The sequence below is a fragment of the Takifugu rubripes genome, chromosome 5, assembly GCF_901000725.2.
Source record: "Takifugu rubripes chromosome 5, fTakRub1.2, whole genome shotgun sequence".
Lineage (NCBI taxonomy): Eukaryota > Metazoa > Chordata > Actinopteri > Tetraodontiformes > Tetraodontidae > Takifugu > Takifugu rubripes.
In genome coordinates this window covers 6,164,707-6,186,363 of record NC_042289.1, presented here as the reverse complement: position 1 = coordinate 6,186,363, position 21,657 = coordinate 6,164,707, and the positions used below count along the sequence as shown (strand labels likewise).

At 43.9% G+C, this 21,657-nt stretch overlaps 3 gene segments (V, D, J or C); all 3 read right to left on the bottom strand.

Moving 5' to 3' along the window:
- Positions 1 to 1,399: 1,399 nt before the first annotated feature.
- LOC115249974 (immunoglobulin heavy variable 3-33-like) lies at positions 1,400 to 16,965 on the bottom strand. The segment is given in 3 exon segments: positions 1,400 to 1,418; positions 16,533 to 16,836; positions 16,917 to 16,965. Coding segments are annotated over 3 exon segments (372 nt in total).
- On the bottom strand, positions 14,653 to 15,221 carry LOC101065265 (Ig heavy chain V region 23-like). The segment is given in 2 exon segments: positions 14,653 to 14,981; positions 15,070 to 15,221. Coding segments are annotated over 2 exon segments (363 nt in total).
- A 271-nt stretch (positions 16,966 to 17,236) lies between the features above and the next one.
- On the bottom strand, positions 17,237 to 19,072 carry LOC115250076 (immunoglobulin heavy variable 5-51-like; the record flags this gene model as incomplete). The annotated part of the segment is given in 3 exon segments: positions 17,237 to 17,464; positions 18,865 to 18,941; positions 19,033 to 19,072. Coding segments are annotated over 3 exon segments (345 nt in total), but the record flags the coding sequence as incomplete, so codon positions are not given.
- Positions 19,073 to 21,657: the final 2,585 nt, after the last annotated feature.

The window sequence follows — 21,657 nt, the reverse complement described above, 5'->3', positions numbered from 1 at the left end:
GCCGCCCTAATGCTTCATATCCCATCAGCATTCCTCTTTCAATTACACTCACAATCCAACACAAACATATACACAGGAACATATTTATAGCTATGGATAGAGCACCCATCTTGCGTTTTAAAAAATTCATATTTCTGTGAAAAAATTAAAGTGCAGAGATGTGTGCAGCACAAATTTAATTTTGACCAACAGTAAAAATTTCTGTTATTTTTCAAACTTTAAATTCTGTTCTTCAATGAATTTTAACAAAGTTTGCCTATTAAAATGATGACAAAAAAAGAATAATTCTTTAAGGACAGGATTGCCTCTGTTGAAGCAGCACTGCAGCGAGAAAGCACCTGCCAGCTTGCGTCCGCCCCCTTGAGTTGAGACAGAGTACTGCACGCCTCACCTGCTGACTTTTCTCTGCACTCTGTTGTGCGATCAGCAGGAATATTTCTCTCACACATGCATGTAAAGTTCATATTAGCGATATGCTGAGGAACAAAAACTGGCACACGTCATGCAACCCAGTTTGTAGTGGATCATGCAGTCAGACGTGAGGCACAATTCACCTCTGCCTCACCCGGGGTTTCTGCCCTGGATTTGATCGGTAAAACTCAAATTCAGCAGTTTTAACTCAAGAAAATGGCAAAAATGTGCAGTCATACTCTAAATGCATTTTTAACACATGTCATTGGAAAATATTAATATTTATTTATGTACACTTTCTTTTTTCTTTTTTTGGTCAGGGAGGCACTGTCCACATGTTTCTTGGCATCCAGGCTGTCTCTTCTCCACGTTCTCTGCCGGTTTGATGTGAAATCTTTGGTCATCGGCTCAACTCAGTTTTCATTCCCGTAGTCATAGTTTTAGATGTCATTTCTTTGCTCATCAGCGCTGTCTCTCTGCCTGCAGACCTGCCAACACCATCTGCTCCTGCTCGTCTCTCAGCCTAAATCCTGACTCACTGTGCTTCTTTTCCTGCTGGATATTTTCACTGTGGTCCCGTTCAGTCAGATCCTGTAACTGATTTCCACCAAATTCCATAAAAGAACACAACTAAATCCAGACAAATTTTTGGTTCAATCTGTTCCTCCGAATTTATTTAATGTTGCAAATAAGGTTGTGAAAACAGTTGAATTTTTGCAGGAGTGTGGTGATTAATAAAGTTGTCATTGTACCATTTTTAACATAGTTTGTTGGGAAATAAGATAGAGTTCAGGTTAATTGTTTTTGCTCAAAGATTGGACCATTGCAGGTTAAAAATAACTTACAGAAAAATGCTGGATCAACAAGAATTTATCAACTGTTGTTGAAGTGAACTATTCCATAAGAATAATTGATGTTAAATGAAGGTAGACCCCCAATGTGGGAAGATTTCATCTAAAATATTCAGATACTCCAAAAAACCTTGAGGTCAATCAGTCAAAACTATACTTAATTTACCATCAATACAATGTAATTGAGCTACCAGAATATTATATTATTTGAGGGGGAAATGTGATGTATTTGTTACTGATGGGTTTAATAAATGCATAAACATACACATAGTTTGTAAATTATTAAAAAGTAAGGAGGTAAATTAAAGATATAAAAAGTAGAAATTATTAAAATAAAAACAGTGCACTTCTGCACTTCACAGCAGGAAATAGAAGGTGTGTGTTTTTGTACAGCTGCTGAACTGACTTCAGTCACTGTGCGTCTCGAGCACAATAATAAACAGCAGAATCTTCAGTCTTCAGGCTGTTCATCTGCAGATTCAGCTGTGCTCTGTTGTCGTCTCTGGAGATGATAAACCGGCCTTTGACTGACTCAGAGTAGTACTTAGGGATGCTACTGGTGCCGATATAAGCGATCCACTCCAGTCCTTTTCCAGGAGCCTGTCTGACCCAGGCCATGTAGTAGCTGCTGAATGTGAATCCAGAGGCTGAACAGGTCAGTGTGTGAGATTCTCCAGGTCTTTTAACCACTGGTTCAGACTGGGTCAGAGTCTGAGCATCAACACCTGTTTAGAAGATGAAACATCAAGTTAATCAGATGATGACTAAAATCATAGTCTGTCAACAATCAGAATGAGTGAAGCTCTTCACCTGCCCAGCAGATAGTTAGAAGCAGCAGTCCTCTCCTACAGTCCATCATGTTCAACTGTGTGTCCCCTCTTCTCTGTCCTCCTCTCTGCTCTCACATAAGTAGACGTGGAGCACATCTGAGTTTTGCATCGACTCCTCCTCAGTAAAGAACTCGATTTGATTGTGATGCCTCCTCCTCTTTGGATAATGTGAGCCTTTGATCTCAGACTTTTTAAAACCTTTAAATTAATGGTTCATTAGTGGCCCAAGGACTAAGGACTAAGTGGTGCTTGTTATCAGTCCTATTCCAGCTGCTAATTCTGTTTTTTGGGGGTTTTTTTAAATGCAGAAAGGCCTTTAGAACATCTCGAGGGAGAACTCTGAGATGTGGGAATTTAAACGGATTCCAGATTTCAGTCACAGACATTGAAGTATTTTCAGGCACGTAAAACAACTCTTTCTTCAATATTTAATCAATATTAATAAACAAGGACAGAATTTTGTCCATACGTCTTCATTTGATCATGAATGTTTGGGTAACAATATTAAACACTGATATATGTTTAAAATTGTGACCTAGTGTGTGTTCTTTAAATTTTGGAAGTATGTTGAGATTAACTGTTGTGATCATTGATGAAATTACTGAGTAACACATTTATTGTTGCTGCTCTGTCCTTGTGAAACTACTTCTCATATCCGTGAATTTTTCTTGCAGAATATTGAGGCTAAAATGTTTAGGATTCTGTAAAAGCAGTTTTGAATATATTAAGTAATTTTAATGAATGTATCCGTATCAAAACTCTTCTATATTTTAATAATTTATTTTAAATTGTTCTGTTCTAAAAGTATTGATCTAAAGCAACGTTCCTCAACATTTCTGACTGAACCTCAACATGTTGAGGTGATTAATCATTCCTGGTGTGACAGCGCCCCCTCTGGTGATGATGTGTTGATGCTCCGAGGGGTTTTTGTTCAGCTCCACTGATGCTTTGTGTTATTGTGTATCTGGCACAGTAATACACAGCAGTGTCTTCAGGCTGCACATTCACTCCATTTAGAGTCACTGTGTTGCTGGAAGAGTCTAAACTGATGCTGAACTTGTTCTTCAGGGAAGCTTTGTAATATGGGGTGCATCCAGCACAATGGTATCCAATCCACTCCAGTCCTTTCCCTGCAGGCTGTCTGATCCAGCTTGTAGCATAGCTGCTGAGAGAATAAGAGACCTGACAGGTGATGGTCAGACTCTGACCTGGCTGCACAGTCACAGAGGCTGGCTGTGTCAACTGTTCACCCTTCACACCTGTGGATGAAGAGCAGAAGATTGAATCAGTGGACGTAGAGGGAACAGTCAGGGTGATCACACTGTCAGTGTCTCTGCCTCAGTCAGACTCACAGGATCCAGCTGCCAACAGCAGCAGCAGAGCTACAGAGAACATGGTTGGTATTGAAGCTGATCTGATGGGAGCTTCTCTTCTTCTGCTGCAGCTGACAGCAGGATATCAAGTCTTTATAGCAGATGGACAGGAAGTTCCCTTTGCATAGAGAAGAACACTGACAGGAAATAAAAGAAGCACCCGGAGTTACAACACAGTTCTATCATTATTAATACCTAAAAATCATTTTATGTTGACCAATAAGGCATAAAAGTTGTGAAAATGGCAACTCTCCAATAAATGTCAACAGATGAGAAGAAAAAACAGGGAGTGGTAAACACACATTTTCTTAGTCTGATTGTGTTGGTTCCATTTGTCATTTTCTACCTTTAAAATGTTGCACTGCCCCTCTTGGTTATATTCAGAAGCCTGAATAAAATATGTTCTTCCAAAATTAGTCAGAACTATTTATTTTTAGGACATTCGCTGAAACTGTATTCAATGTTGGTTTTTAAAAAAATTCAAACTAATGGAGGACCAGAGTGTTTCAATTGTATGTTATATTGTGATTTTTATCACTATTGCACTTGTAGATTATACCCTGTGAGTCTTCTATTGTCTATGTTTTTCAATTTAAACCTACTTTTGTCTGTATCTCTACGTGTGTTTCTTGTCACCCAGGCTGTCTCTTCCCTACGTTCTCTGCCTGTTAGTTGTGAAATCTTTAGTCGTCAGCTCAAATCAGTTTTCATTCACGGAGCTACAGTTTTTGATGTCAATTCCTCTTTTTTTAAATCAATGCTGTCTCTCTTTATGCAGACCTGCTTCACCACCTCATCGTGCATCATTTCGCTGTGGTCCTGTTCAGTCTGTTGCCTGTAATTGTCTTCCATCAAATTCTATAAAATAATTGTCACCATTCAATCCAGACTACAGTGTCTGCTTTTGGGGCTCAATTTTGTCTTTTTCATTTCATTCACAATACAAATAGGATTTTAAAATCAGCTAAATTTTTGTAGGGATTCCAACGTACAAGGGTTGTTAATAAAGTTGCCACTGTACAATTTTTTTCAAGAGATTTTTTTCAATCGTTTTTTGAGAAATAAGATCTATTTCAGGTTGTTTGTTTTTGCTGAAAGATTGGACCATTGCAGGTTAAAAATAACTTGACACAAAGTTGATAGAGGAAAAGAACTAAGAAATTTTGTTGAGGTGAACTGTTCCATGAGAAAATTTTCTATTAAATGTAGGGAGAACTCATTTGGGGAAGATTTCAACAACATTATTTACATACTATAAAACTAACATTTGTCAAAACTATACATAATTTACAATCAATACAATATAATTGAACTACCAGAATATTGAATTATTTGGGGGAAAATGGGTTTAATAAATGAATCATATAAATGTTGACGGATTATTAAAAAGTTAAGAGGTAAAGATTTAAAAGGCATGAAATGATGAAATAAAGACAGTGTTCAGTGTTCACTTCTGCTCTTCACAGCAGTAAATATGAGACGTGTGTGTTTTTGTACAGCTGCTGAACTGACTTCAGTCACTGTGACCATCGAGCACAATAATAAACAGCAGAATCTTCAGTCTTCAGGCTGTTCATCTGCAGATTCAGCTGTGCTCTGTTGTTGTCTCTGGAGATGATAAACCGGCCTTTGACTGACTCACAGTAGTACTTGTTGCTGCCATCATATCTGATAGCACTGATCCACTCCAGTCCTTTTCCAGGAGCCTGTCTGACCCAGTACATCTCATAGCTGCTGAATGTGCATCCAGGGGCTGAACTGGTCAGTGTGTGAGATTCTCCAGGTCTTTTAACCACTGGTTCAGACTGGGTCAGAATCTGAGCATCAACACCTGTTTAGAAGATGAAACATCAAGTTAATCAGCTGATGACAAAAATCAAAGTGTTTCAACAATCAGGATGAGTGAAGAGAGAGAAGTGATAGAGAAGAACTCCCCCATTTTAAATTTAAATTCTGAGGTAAAAATCTTGTTCTCCAGCATTCTTCTCAAAATTTCTGCCTCAACGTTGTTGTCATGATTCATTCCTGGTGTGACAGCGCCCCCTCTGGTGATGTTGTGTTGATGCTCTGAGGGTTTTTGTTCTGCTCCACTGATGCTATGTGTTATTGTGTGTCTGGCACAGTAATACACAGCAGTGTCTTCAGGCTGCACATTCACTCCATTTAGAGTCACTGTGTTGCTGGAAGAGTCCAAACTGATGCTGAACTTGTTCTTCAGGGAAGCCTTATAATATGGGGTGGATCCAGCCCAACTTCCAATCCACTCCAGTACTTTCCCTGCAAGCTGTCTGATCCAGCCTGTCCAGTAGCTGCTAACAGAATAAGAGACCTGACAGGTGATGGTCAGACTCTGACCTGGCTGCACAGTCACAGAGGCTGGCTGTGTCAACTGTTCACACTTCACACCTGTGAAACAACAAAGAAAATGCTGATTATAAAATCACACTCAAACGGATCAACTGCTGACTTTGAGAAATCCACAGAGAGAGACTCACATCCAGCTGCCAACAGCAGCAGCAGAGCTACAGAGAGCATGGTTAATGTTGAAAGTCAGGTGCAGAGAACTCCACTGACAGTCTGATGTGATGGTTTTATAGCTGAGGAACAAAGAAGAACTCTGAATTTGCATCAAATCAAACATGTGAAGCATCACTGTTGATCTGACTGGAGCCAATAGGAGAGTGGAAACCTACAGTCAAATCATGTTTTACATGTGAAGTTCAGCACATGCAAAATAGTTTTGGAAGAATACAGATTAATTTCACAAGATCAAACCAATCAATGGATCTTGATGAGGAGGACAAGAAAAAATCCAAAAGAAAGCTCTGAAATCTAATGAACTGCATCAGGGATCAAATAAATCAATCGATCTAGGAGAGGAAAAAAGTCAAACCTTTGAGGACAGCAGTCCAAATCAAAACACAAGATAACCCAGTCAAAGACATGAGGGGCCCACTGGACACTTTAACAAAACACTCTCTGGTTGAGGACAGATGGAGAACACAAGGACGGGGCAAAGATGATGAGACACAAATGAGGGACATGACAGTAATTAGTATCTGAGGAGGACAGAGCAAGACAACAAGCAGAAAAAAATAAATACAATAATAAACAAACACAGGAGAGTCTAAAACATTATGTCTATTTATGTGCACCTAAGAAAGAAACTGCTGGAAATATTTGGAAAAACTTTCCTGGTAAATCTTTATGAAGATTGTAATTCAGTTTTTGAGAAGGGGGCACGTTTGTTGTCTGTGGAGGTTTTTGCACAGCTGTTCCTCTCTCTGGAGTCACTGTGTTTCTCGAGCACAGAAGAAAACAGCAGAATCCTCTGCTGTCAGGCTGCTGATCTGCAGGTACTGAGTGCTGCTGGACACGTCTTCAGTCATCACGTAACCACTTTTGAAAGAGCTTCCATAGCTAGCAGAGTTTGAACCTGTATCCATCCTCCCGATCCACTCCAGAGCTTTCCCTGGTCTCTGTCGTATCCAGTGGATAAAGTAGCTGGTCATGTCAAACCCTGAAATGGTGCAGGACATCTTCACTGTCTCTCCAGGTCTTTTTATTTCAGGCTGAGACTGATCCAGTCTTTCACTCCAAACACCTGAAAGACAATAGAAATACACCCAACAACCAGGTCAAGCCCATTCTGGACCTGTCCACAGAAGTAACAGCAGCCCTGATGTTCTCACCGTGAACAGTGACAATGATCAGTAAACCTCTGATCACTGTGTTCTCCATTATGTGCTGACACTGCAGTTCTGTGCTCTGATCTGAGCAGAACTGTGTAAAACTGCTCCAGGCTCCTGTCACAAGTTCCTGCTGTTTTTATAGGACAGGGAGAGTTTGCATAGACGTCCCTCTTTGGGACATTTTCATAAACAACGCAAGAAGATCTGAAGAGAGACACTCAGAATCAGTCATCATGAAATGCATCCATGGTGATCCATTATATGTTTAATGAACTTTAACCTGTATAATTTGTGTCACATGACTGTATTGATCACATTAGACTGAGCAGAAATGTAGACTTTTAAGCATGTCTGCAGGGAGTGTTCTATATTCTAGAATTTAACCTGTAGTACATCTGATCACAGACAATCATCATCATCATCATCATCATCATCATCATCCCACTTGTTTGTTTCATCAATTCATCATTTTCTTTATGTTCTAAAATGTTTTTTTGCTGTTTGTTTTCATGGTTTGGAGATGTTTGTGCACCTCATCTGTGTCTGCAGCCTCCTCATTCTCTGCTGTCACAGAGTTACTAAAGTATATTTGTGTCATTAAAACTTGTTCAAGGCATCATTTTGGTTAATGCCAGTGAGTCTGGAAGCTGGATGAGATCAAGTCAGTCAAAACGTGCTGAAACACAAATCAGCATTATCTCCATCATTCTTCAGTGTTGAGAGTCCTCATTTCTTTCTCTCTCTCCGTCTGACTCTCTTGCTCACACACACACGCACACACACACACGCACACACACACACACACACACACACACACACACACACACACACCACACACACACACACACACACACACACACACACACACATGCACAATCCTTTCCCTATCTTTGTTGGTATTTAGAGACATAATTTATTTCAAAGCTCCCTACCCAACCATAACTATACCAACTCATCCTGAGCAAATGGGCCCAACTTCACAAACAGGTCCTCCCATTGTCAGTAGATTGAGGATTGTGTTATTCAATATGTAATAAATACAATGATGGGATGCATAGTGTAGTTGTGATCCATCATGTTGAAGAAATGATAAACTTTAGTGTTAAAAAATTATTCGATGAGTGAATATTCTCTGCAACTTACTGAAAGATACATCTCCTGAATTCACTGGAACACATCATCAGTGATGTATCCTGGGTTCATAGGGTGTTTCGGGTCTCGCAACATCATACACCCTCGCCCAGGCGACCCAGCCGGGGTGATCAAGACCCGGCTTGTGTCCCAGTAGCAACCCACAGGTCTGCCCTTTTCAGCCACAGCCACCTCGTGGCTTTCTCTGCAGCTTCACTTGCGGATTTAATGGCCCTCTTTTTGGCTGTCCCTGTGACTCCCAATCGGCCAAAGACTTTACAGAGGGAGCGTCCTGCAAAGCCTCTACAGACAACTTCTATGGGCTCGTAGAAGGTCCTCCAGCCCCTGCCCCTGCATTCCTCCACCAGCTCCTGATACTTGCACGTTTCCTTTCATTGGCTTCCTCAATCCGCTCTTCCCAGGGCACTGTAAGCTCCAGCATGATCAGGTGTTTCGAAGCCTCTGAGATGATGATCATGTCTGGCTGTAGAGATGTTGTTACGATGTGCTGGGGGAATATCAGTTGTTTTCCAAGGTCAACGTGCAGTTGCCAATCAGGAGCTGTGTGGAGGAGTCCCGTTGTTATCTGTGGACCTGCACGAGATCTCTCTCCAGCTTTTATAAAGGAGATTGCCTTCTTCAGAGCATGATGGTGTTTGGAGGTGCTAATGGCCAAGGCTATGCTCTCAGCCACTGCTTTGAGTACCTGGTCATGGCGCCAGCGATAGCGACCATCAGCCAGGGACTTTGGGCAGCTGCTGAGGAGATGTTCCAGGGAGCCTCTTCCGGAGCAATGGGAACAGGTGGGTGTCTCACTCTTTCCCCACGCATGGAGGTTTGCTGGGCTGGGGAGGGCATCGTAGACTGCCGCCACAAGGAACCGGACGCGGTGGAAGTCTGCCTGCATGATGTTTGACTAGGTAACTTTGCGCTGTAACGCGCTCTCCCACCTTGTCCATGCCCCCTGCTGCCGGAGTCCCACTGCCCTACCCCACCCAACAGATATATCAGATACTGACAATGTCTCATTGCACATTAATAGTATCTTCAGTCATTTCACTTCTGAATAGATGTTTTTATCATATTCGATCTGATTAATTGAACATCTGATGTCACTGATTTTACTGTCATTCGTTACTGTCTTCTAACAGTAAAACAGGATATTTTATCACAGACCAGAATGAGACATCCTAGGAGAAACACCTGAGGGCCCCCTAAAGTAACAAGTGAGGGGGAAGAAAAAAAATTGTAAAGGGAGCTCTTAAATCTGCGGAACTGCATCAGTGATTCCAGGAAAATGGAAACAGTATTGGAGTCACCATAGTCCATTTTTAAATCCTTTGGGTAGAGAAGATAGATTACCTGAGGTTAATTGTAAAAATATTGGAGCATTGCAGGTAAAAACAGTTGTAGGAAGTAATGGTGGATTAATGAGAATTAATAAATGTTCTGTTGTTGATAGTTTATGTGAATTAAATGAAGATGACTTTCAGGGAAAATTACAAATTAGTCATGAAGGCACTTTGCATTTTTTTGGTCAAAAGCAGTTGTAAAATAATTTAAAATAACATTTTAAAGTGAGCTCATTAACAATTTAAAAGCCATTCATAATAAAATAAAGACAGTGTTCAGTTCTGCTCTTCACAGCAGTAAATATGAGAAGTGTGTGCATATTTCTGCAGATTCAGCTGTGCTCTGTTGTTGTCTCTGGAGATGATAAACCGGCCTTTGACTGACTCAGAGTAGTATGTGCTGCCCCCACCACTGCTGATATAAGCGATCCACTCCAGTCCTTTTCCAGGAGCCTGTCTGACCCAGGCCATCTCAAAGCTGCGGACAGGTGAAAGAGAGCACAGGTGAGGAAAAGACCACAAAGAATTTTCAGGCTACATGCAAGTGAGTGCTAAGCAGATACCACTGGAGTTTTCCAACAAACTAGCGCCGAGCACAAGGACGGACCGGCCTGTAACTAGCAGCTGACGAGACGATGTGTCACAGCCCCTTTTCCCCAGTTCCCTCCTGTCCCAGTACTTTTCCACTGCCCTGCTCACACCACACCCTCTGATCACCACACCTGCCCTCAGTCACTGATCACACACCTGCTCTCAGTCACTGATCACACACCTGCCCTCACCCTCTGATCACACACCTGCCCTCACTCATCAATCAGCTCACCTACCAGTGTATATATTCTCCAGCCTCACACTCACTCAGTGCCAGATTGTTCCTCTGCGTCCATGCAAGACTTTCCAGCGTTGTTTCCCTGCCGGCTTGCCCGTTGCCGACCCTGCCTGTCTTCGTTCTGCCTGTCTTCGTTCTGCCTGTCTTCGTTCTGCCTGTCTTCGTTCTGCCTGCCTTGCCTGTTCCCCGGACAACCTACCTGTTTTCTGCCCCTGACTACGACTTCTGCCTCAGCGTCTCTGGTTCCTGTCTGCTCACCTGGTTTAGACTTCTCCGCCTGGCCCCGACTTCGCTGCTGCTCGCCCCACTCCCCGAGCCTGTGACTCCTAGACTTTGTGCGGGCCCAGAGCTGGAGGAACGGACTATTTTCTGTGTTTCCTGGTCTGCCTGAGTTCCTGTTTGCCCGTGGGTTAATAAAAGTCTTTACTACTGACCAGCTTTTCAGAGTGCTGCATTTGGGTCCAAACTGCACCCGTCACAGTACAATCTGGCCAAAACATGGACCCAGCACACTCGTCACCACCTCAGTCTCGTTTGGGCCAAGTGGAGGGAAGGCTCCAACAATTCGAGGCCCAGCTAGCCTCCAATGCTGCGGAGGCTCGGGAGACAGCGTCGGCCCTGGAGCGGGCATTAAGGTCAGTAGCCACCCAGGTCCAACAGCTGGTGGTCTCTGTGTCGCAACCGGCCGCTCCGGTTCCTGCTCCAGCTCCTCCTCCTCTGGTTCCTGCTCCCCCACCAGGCACTGCTCCAGAGCCCCGGGTGGGAACCCCAGAGCGTTATTCTGGGGACCCAGAGGGCTGCAACCCGTTCATCACGAACTGTTCAATCCTGTTCGCTCTGCAGCCCTACACCTTTGCCTCGGAGGCGGCGAGGGTCGCCTTTACCATCAATCACCTGACTGGCAGGGCACGCCTGTGGGGAACGGCAGAGTGGGAGAGGGGCACACCGGCCTGCTCCTCTTTCCAGGCCTTCTCTGCGGAGCTTCGGAAGGTTTTTGGGCCTGTTTCTCTGGGTCCGGATGCCACCGGGGGACTCATGAGCGTGAAGCAGGGAAGTCGGTCCATTGCTGACTACGCTATCGACTTCCGTACCCGGGCCCGGCTCAGTGACTGGAACCCAGCAGCCCAGTGCGACGCCTTCCTCAATGGGCTAGCGCCATATATAAAGGATGCGTTGGTTCCTTTTGATCTTCCGCCCTCCCTTGATGGACTCATCAACCTGACTTCAAGGCTGGACAGGTGCGTCCAGGCAAGGAGAAGAGAGCTACGCCAGGGAGAGGCGGAGCACCGGTCGTTTGCCCGCCTGCGAGGATCTCCAGCCGCCTCCAACCTTCTCACAGGGCCCGCATCTGGGGGGGCCGAATCCATGCTGGTGGGACGCACCAGCCTGACTCCTGCGGAGCGAGAGCGACGACGACAGGGGAACCTCTGTCTCTACTGCGGACAGGCTGGGCACTTTGTCTCTCATTGCCCAGTAAAAGGGGAGGTGTTCAGCAAGGCTAAGGCTACCTCCCTGCCCCCTCATCGACCCTACAACCCAGACACCATTCTTCCTGCTCCCTGCCTTGTGGCTTCTCTCACCTGGGAGGTGGAGGAGCGTGTAAAGGCTGCCCTGGAGAACCAACCTGGTCCCAGCTCCTGACCGCCTGTTTGTCCCGGACGGTCTGACGTCCTACAATGGGCCCACGGCTCCCGGCTCACTTGCCACCCAGGGATTCAGCGCACTAAAGAGGTTCTGCAGCGGCGGTTCTGGTGGCCCACTTTAGAGGACACCAGAGGGTTTGTCAACGCCTGCCCGATCTGCAGTCTGCACAAGTCCTCCCGCCAGGCCCCTGCCGGTTACCTGCAACCTCTGCCTGTGCCACATCGACCCTGGTCCCATATTTCGCTGGACTTTGTTACCGGTCTGCCACTGTCGGGCGGATTCACCACTATCCTGACTGTGGTAGACCGGTTCAGTAAGATGGCCCACTTTGTGCCCCTACCCAAGCTTCCGTCAGCCAAGGAGACTGCTGAACTTGTTCTACAGCACATATTTCGGCTCCACGGCCTTCCGTCGGACGTAGTTTCTGATCGGGGTCCCCAGTTCACGTCCGTATTCTGGCGGGAGTTCTGCAGCCTCATCGGGGCCACCGTAAGCCTGTCCTCTGGGTTCCATCCTCAATCCAACGGCCAATCGGAGAGGGTGAATCAGGAGATGGAGACGGCGCTTCGCTGCATGGCGTCCAGACACCCCTCCACTTGGTCCAAGCAGCTACTGTGGGTGGAATATGCCCACAACACCCTCACCAGCTCCGCCACTGGACTTTCTCCCTTCCAGTGCGCCTATGGCTTCCAGCCGCCGCTGTTCCCAGCCCTGGAGAGGGAAGCTTCCTGTCCGTCCGTCGAGGCTTTTATCCGCCATTGCCGCCAGACCTGGACCCAGACCAGGGCTGCTCTCCTACGAGCAGCTGACCGTTACTCGACGGCAGCCAACCGCCGTCGCTCCCGGGCTCCCACTTACCTGGTGGGGCAGAAGGTATGGCTCTCGACCCGAGACCTTCCCTTAAGGGTGGAGTCAAAGAAGCTGGCTCCTAAGTTCATCGGGCCGTTTATTATCGAGAAGGTCATCAACCCTGCGGCTGTCAGGCTCAAGCTGCCCCGGGCCATGCGGATCCACCCAACCTTCCATGTCTCCAGGATCAAGCCGGTTCGAGAGAGTCCATTGATGCCGGCTTCTCAGCCGCCACCACCTCCACGGATTGTTGGTGGGGGTCCTGCCTTCACAGTTCGCCGCCTGCTGCGCTCCCGCCACCGTGGAAGGGGCCTTCAGTATCTCGTAGACTGGGAGGGATATGGCCCAGAGGAGAGGTCATGGGTCCCGGCCCGTCACATCCTGGATGCGCAGCTCATCTGCGAGTTCCATCACTGTCACCCTGACCAGCCCTCCAAGATCCCCAATGCTGGTGGCGGTGCCAATTTAGAGACTCTGTCCTCCCTGTCATCCGAGGCTTCCAGCGACGAGGACGAAGAGGAAGCTGAGATGGAGGCCTCTGAAGAATTTTAGCCCCCCTCCACCCACCCGGCTCAGCTTGGACTTTGTTTTTGGGACGTCAGGGGCCGTCCCTTGAGAGGGGGGTTCTGTCACAGCCCCTTTTCCCCAGTTCCCTCCTGTCCCAGTACTTTTCCACTGCCCTGCTCACACCACACCCTCTGATCACCACACCTGCCCTCAGTCACTGATCACCACACCTGCCCTCAGTCACTGATCACACACCTGCCCTCAGTCACTGATCACACACCTGCCCTCACTCATCAATCAGCTCACCTACCAGTGTATATATTCTCCAGCCTCACACTCACTCAGTGCCAGATTGTTCCTCTGCGTCCATGCAAGACTTTCCAGCGTTGTTTCCCTGCCGGCTTGCCCGTTGCTGACCCTGCCTGTCTTCGTTCTGCCTGCCTTGCCTGTTCCCCGGACAACCTACCTGCTTTCTGCCCCTGACTACGACTTCCGCCTCAGCGTCTCTGGTTCCTGTCTGCTCACCTGGTTTAGACTTCTCCGCCTGGCCCCGACTTCGCTGCTGCTCGCCCCACTCCCCGAGCCTGCGACTCCTAGACTTTGTGCGGGCCCAGAGCTGGAGGAACGGACTATTTTCTGTGTTTCCTGGTCTGCCTGAGTTCCTGTTTGCCCGTGGGTTAATAAAAGTCTTTACTACTGACCAGCTTTTCAGAGTGCTGCATTTGGGTCCAAACTGCACCCGTCACACGATGAGCCACAGCTGCGCCAATATAGTGGCAGAAAAAGGCCCCATCACCACTCTACTCAGTGGAGAGGAAAAGCAGACAAACATGGGAAAGACAAAACCAAGGACAATTATAGGTTTAGAATGTTATTAATGGAGCATTCTCCAAGAGTCAAGGAGATTAACATTTGAGTCATTTAATTGATTAATATTTTAGGTCACACCATTGATCGTTCTATATGTTATATAGAGGGCACTCAAAAATATATTTCTTATTTTTAACTGAGCTCATCTTTGTGTGAAAAAAATCCCTAAAAAGTTCTCCATAGGTTAAATATTTTACTTAGAGTCTTCTCATGAAAAACGAAATGCTGGAAATATTTTGAAAAACTTTAAGATTGTAATTCAGTTTCTGAGAAGGAGGCACATTTGTTGTCTGTGGAGGTTTTTGTGCAGCTGTTCCTCTCTCTGGAGTCACTGTGGTTGTCGAGCGCAGAAGAAAACAGCAGAATCCTCTGCTGTCAGGCTGCTGATCTGCAGGTACTGAGTGCTGCTGGACACATCTTCAGTCATCACGTAACCACTTTTGAAAGAGCTTCCATAGCTAGCAGAGTTTGAACCTGTATCCATCCACCCGATCCACTCCAGAGCTTTCCCTGGTCTCTGTCGTATCCAGTGGATATAGTAGCTGGTCATGTCAAACCCTGAAATGGTGCAGGACATCTTCACTGTCTCTCCAGGTCTTTTTACTTCAGGCTGAGACTGATCCAGTCTTTCACTCCAAACACCTGAAAGACAATAGAAATACACCCAACAACCAGGTCAAGCCCATTCTGGACCTGTCCACAGAAGTAACAGCAGCCCTGATGTTCTCACCGTGAACAGTGACAATGATCAGTAAACCTCTGATCACTGTGTTCTCCATTATGTGCTGACACTGCAGTTCTGTGCTCTGATCTGAGCAGAACTGTGTAAAACTGCTCCAGGCTCCTGTCACAAGTTCCTGCTGTTTTTATAGGACAGGGAGAGTTTGCATAGACGTCCCTCTCTGGGACATTTTCATAAACACCCCAAGACAATCTGAAGAGAGACACTCAGAATCAGTCATCATGAAATGTATCCATGGTGATCCATTATATGTTTAATGAACTTGAACCTGTATAAATTGTGTCACATGACTGTATTGATCACATTAGACTGAGCAGAAATGTAGACTTTTAAACATGTCTGCAGGGAGCGTTCTATATTCTAGAATTGTTTGTTTCACTTGTTTGTTTCATCAATTCATCATTTCTTTATGCTCTAAAATGTTTTCTGTTTGTTTTCATGGTTTATAGATGTTTGTGCACCTCATCTGTGTCTGCAGCCTCCTCATTCTCTGCTGTCACAGAGTTACTAAAGTATGTTTGTGTCATTAAAACTTGTTCAAGGCATCATTTTGGTTAATGCCAGTGAGTCTGGAAGCTGGATGAGATCAAGTCAGTCAAAACGTGTGGAAACACAAATCAGCATTATCTCCATCATTCTTCAGTGGTGAGAGTCCTCATTTCTTTCTCTCTCTCCGACTGACTGTCTTGCTCACACACACACACACACACACACACACGCACACACACACACACACACACACACACACGCACACACACACACACACACATGCCCAATCCTTTCCCTATATTTGTTGGTATTTAGAAACATAATTTATTTCAAAGCTCCCTACCCAACCATAACAAAACCAACTCATCCTGAACAAATGGGCCCAACTCCACAAACAGGTCCTCCCATTGTCAGTAGATTGAGGATTATGTTATTCAATATGTATTAAATACCAGTGACGTGCGGTGAGGTTCATGGCTGGTGAGGCACTGACTTCTCAAGAGTCAGATTTACGATGGTAAGAACTGAAAAAAGCATCTTATTTCACCATTTTTCCAACAGCATTCAACGACTGATAATGCTTCATATCCCATCAGCATTCCTCTTTCAATTACACTCACAATCCAACACAAACATATACACAGGAACATATTTGTCCAATAAAGAACTTTCTTTTATAGCTATGGATAGAGCACCCATCTTGTGTTTTAAGAAATTCATATATTCTGTGAACAATTTAAAGTGCAGAGATGTGTGCAGCACAAATTAATTTTGACCAACAGTAAAAATGTCTGTTATTTTTCAAACTTTAAAATCTGTTTTTCAATAAATTTTAATAAAGTTTGCCTATTAAAATAATTACAAAAAAGAAGTTTTCACTGTTCACTTCTGCTTTTCACAGCAGTAAATATGAGAAGTGTGTGTTTTTGTACAGCTGCTGAACTGACTTCAGTCACTGTGACTCTCGAGCACAATAATAAACAGCAGAATCTTCAGTCTTCAGGCTGTTCATCTGCAGATTCAGCTGTGCTCTGTTGTTGTCTCTGGAGATGATAAACCGGCCTTTGACTGACTCAGAGTAGTACTTGTTGCTGCCATCAGTGTAAATAAGACTGATCCACTCCAGTCCTTTTCCAGGAGCTTGTCTGACCCAGTACATCCAGTAGTCACTGAATGTGAATCCAGAGGCTGAACAGGTCAGTGTGTGAGATTCTCCAGGTCTTTTAACCACTGGTTCAGACTGGGTCAGAGTCTGAGCATCAACACCTGTTTAGAAGATGAAACATCAAGTTAATCAGCTGATGACAAAAAGTCTGTCAACAATCAGTATGAGTGAAGATCTTCACCTGCCCAGCAGATAGTTAGAAGCAGCAGTCCTGTCCTACGGTCCATCATGTTCAACTGTGTGTCCCCTCTTCTCTGTCCTCCTCTCTGCTCTCACATAAGTAGTCTTATTTTGTAGTTCTTTTTTACTACAAAAAACATTGAAAGTTTCCTACAAGTTTTTTATTTAATTTAAATTCTGAGGTAAAAATCTTGTGCTCCAGCATTCTTCTCAAAATTTCTGCCACAAAGTTGTTATGATTCATTCCTGGTGTGACAGCGCCCCCTCTGGTGATGTTGTGTTGATGCTTTGAGGGGTTTTTGTTCAGCTCCACTGATGGTTTGTGTTATTGTGTCTGGCACAGTAATACACAGCAGTGTCTTCAGGCTGCACATTCACTCCATTTAGAGTCACTGTGTTGCTGGAAGAGTCTAAACTGATGCTGAACTTGTTCTTCAGGGAATCTTTGTAGTCGGAGTCTCCAGTATATTTCCATCCAATCCACTCCAGTCCTTTCCCTGCAGGCTGTCTGATCCAGCCTGTCCAGTAGCTGCTGAGAGAATAAGAGACCTGACATGATGTGATGGTCAGATGCTGACCTGGCTGCACAGTCACAGAGGCTGGCTGTGTCAACTGTTCACCGAAGATCTTCACCTGCCCAGCAGATAGTTAGAAGCAGCAGTCCTGTCCTACAGTCCATTATGTTCAACTGTGTGTCCCCTCTGTGTGTCTCATCTGAGTTTTGCATCAACTCCTCCTCAGTTTAATTTGCACAGCATCAATTTGATTATCACCCTTTTGAGTTTCTCTCAAAATAAATATATTTTTATTTACCTGTTTTGAACTGATTTTGACAGTTTAACTTGTTGAAATAATAACTTCTAAATGATAACTACGAACTGGATTTGATTGTGATGCCTCCTCCTCTTTGGATGATGTGAGTTTATGATTTGAGACATTTTTAATTTAATCCAACTAATAGTGCACCAGTGCTCCCAGTACTGATCTCTGAAATACCCCACATTTCACACTAAGCAGTTCTAATCAAGCTGCATATGAAAAATCATGTGCTAGTCTGTGCACTTTTAGTTTGGGTGACGCATGTTGAAATAAACTGTTGAGCGTTATGATCCTGTGTGTGGGCTGTGTGTTTCAAGCACTTCTCTGGGTTTTGGCTTGGTACTTTGTTCACTGTGGTCTCCTTGTATAGCACGCTCACTCTTCTTCACTGTTGTAAATATTTGTGTAAATAAACTGTAGTTCACCGAAGTGGCCTTCTTGTCTGTCTTCTTGGGTCCCACCTTGAGTTTTTGTCAGAGCTGAAACATTGAGGTCATTAAAGAAAAAACTGAGAAACAAATGTATTTATGTTGCTGTGTCCTTGTGGAACTATTTCACATATGTGTGAAATTTACTTGCAACGTAATGAAGAGATCAAAGGTTTATGATAATGTCATTAATAATTTAAGTTGGTCGTTTTATGAGTGCAAATGACATCCACAAATGTTTTTTATGCTTGTACTATTCTTTTTCTTTAAAAAAATGAAATGCGCAAAAGTTCTTCTTTACCACATTTAAATTTTTCTGTTCTCAATGTATTGAGTTCAAGCATCTTTCAACACTTTGAACTCAATATCAACATGTTTGGGTGATGATTCATTCCTGGTGTGACAGCGCCCCCTCTGGTGATGTTATGTTGATGCTCTGAGGGGTTTTTGTTCAGCTCCACTGATGCTTTGTGTTATTGTGTCTCTGGCACAGTAATACACAGCAGTGTCTTCAGGCTGCACATTCACTCCATTTAGAGTCACTGTTTTGCTGGAAGAGTCCGAACTGATGCTGAACTTGTTCTTCAGGGAAGCTTTGTAAACTGGGTTGTATCCAACACGATGTGCACCAATCCACTCCAGTCCTTTCCCTGCAGGCTGTCTGATCCAGTTTGTGTAATAGCTGCTAACAGAATAGGAGACCTGACAGGTGATGGTCAGACGCTGACCTGGCTGCACAGTCACAGAGGCTGGCTGTGTCAACTGTTCACACTTCACACCTGTGAAACAACAAAGAAAATGCTGATTATAAATAAAATATCACTCAAACAGATCAACTGCTGACTTTGACAAATCCACAGAGAGACTCACATCCAGCTGCCAACAGCAGCAGCAGAGCTGCAGAGAACATGGTTAATGTTGAAAGTCAGGTGCAGAGAACTCCACTGACAGTCTGATGTGATGGTTTTATAGCTGAGGAACAAAGAAGAACTCTGAATTTGCATAGAATCAAACATGTGGAGCATCACTGTTGACCAAATAGAGCCAATAGAAGAGTGGAAACCTACAGTCAAATCATGTTTTACATAAAAAGGTCTGCTGTTAGTTACCTTATTGTAACCTTTTAAAATATTCATGAAATTCCTGTTTACGGTTTTGTGGAAATTTACTATGAAATCTACTGTGAAACTTCCTGTGTAGCACAAGTTTATAATGTAACTTTGAATCACTAGAACTGACTTATGCATATACTGAAGAATGTGCGTACGTGCAGGCATTTAATCACACTTCTTGGTGCCACTTTGTGACTGGCTCATGAGGTACCGGAACTTACATAGAACATAATCATTTAAGGTAATAAGATGGTGTCGTCAGTTAATCATATGACCATTTGAGCACTGTTGCTAACTTTTCTGCTGAATATAAACCAACACCCAAAAAGGTCCAGCCCTTTTTTTTATCTGTTGGCAGACGGAGAATGTTTCTCTCGTATTGTGAAAAGGCCCACAAATGTGTCTTATAAACTTTTTACTGAAGATCACGGATTCTCTGGTCGTTTCACGGTCCGAACCTACGAAGCAGATTTGCAACAGTTTCTTCCTGTTAAAGGGGAGGTTTTCCTGCCACTGTTGCTTGTTAGGGTCAGGCCCTGGGATTCTGTAAAGTGCTTCAAAACAATTTAGAATGTAACAGATGGTATATAAATAAAGATTGATTGATTGATTGATTGATTGATTGATTGATTGATTGATTGGTTGATTGATTGATTGATTGATTGATTGATTGATTGATTGATTGAAATAAATCTCACTTTAAATTGGATGTTTGTATTTGTATTTGTATTTGTAACTTTCAACAGTAAAAAAGGATATTGCATCATAGACCAAGAATGAGTCGTCCCAGGACAGACACCTGAGGCCTCCCAAAAGAAACAGGTGAGAAAGACAACAAAAAATCCAAAAGAGAGCTATGAAATGTATTGAACTGCATCAGGGATTCCAGGGAAATAGAAACAGTTTCGCAATCACCTTAGTCCATTTTAAAATAGTTTTGAAAGAGAAGATAGAGGTTAATTGTAGCTGAACAAAGATAGGACCACTGCAGGTGAAAAGTGATTGGAGAGAGTGCTGGTGGGTGAAGGGGTAAAAATGTCAATGCTTAAAACCCTGAGTTCGCTAAGTCTCAGCCTTAACCAGCCAACAGCGAAGGCCATGTGTGTGTATTCATAATGTTTAAGCTATTATTCCTCATATATTCATCCCAAATAGTCAACGTTAATGAGTGTAGCTCTGATCCATTCAAGCATGTACTGGTGTATTGTGCTGTATTGTATTGTGTTATCTTTGGCTAAAAATAGTTAATGAATTATGTGAATTTATAAGATTTATTAAAAATAAAAAGGCAATATAATAATATGCATTTAAAATGCCTAGAATAATACAATAGTCAGTGTTCAATTCTGCTCTTCACAGCAGTAAATATAAGAAGTGTGTGTTTTTGTACAGCTGCTGAACTGACTTCAATCACTGTGACTCTCGAGCACAATAATAAACAGCAGAATCTTCAGTCTTCAGGCTGTTCATCTGCAGATTCAGCTGTGCTCTGTTGTCGTCTCTGGAGATGAGAAACCGGCCTTTGACTGACTCAGAGTAGGATGTGCTGCCCCCACCGCTGCTGATATAAGCGATCCACTCCAGTCCTTTTCCAGGAGCCTATCTGACCCAGTTCATCCCATAGTCACTGAATGTGAATCCAGAGGCTGAACAGGTCAGTGTGTGAGATTCTCCAGGTCTTTTAACCACTGGTTCAGACTGGGTCAGAGTCTGAGCATCAACACCTGTTTAGAAGATGAAACATCAAGTTAATCAGCTGATGACAAAAATTAAAATGTGTCCACAAACAGGATGAGTGAAGATCTTCACCTGCCCAGCAGATAGTTAGAAGCAGCAGTCCTGTCCTACAGTCCATCATGTTCAACTGTGTGTCCCCTCTTCTCTGTCCTCCTCTCTGCTCTCACATAAGTAGACGTGGAACACATCTGAGTTTTGCATCGACTCCTCCTCACTAAAGAACTGGATTTGATTGTGATCCCTCCTCCTCTTTGGATGAGGTGCGTTTATAATCTGAGACTTTAAATTTCATCTAACTAATAGTACACCAGTGGTCCCAGTACTGAGCTCTGAGGTACCCCACATTTCACACCAACCAGTTCCAATCAAGCTTCAAATGAAAATTGTTGGAGAGAAAGCCCCTTAGAACATGCCCAGGGAAACCCCTCAATTTAGTGTTTTTAAAACGTATTCCAGATTCCATGCAGTCACTGACATATGAGTATATTCTGCATAAAACCTTTCTTCAAATACTTAATTTACATCATGAAATAAAGATACACTTTTTCAGATTCAGATTCAGATTCAGATCCTTTATTGTCCCACACGGGGAAATTTACAGTGCAACAACAGCAACAAGAGCACTCAGAGAAAAATAAGATAAAAT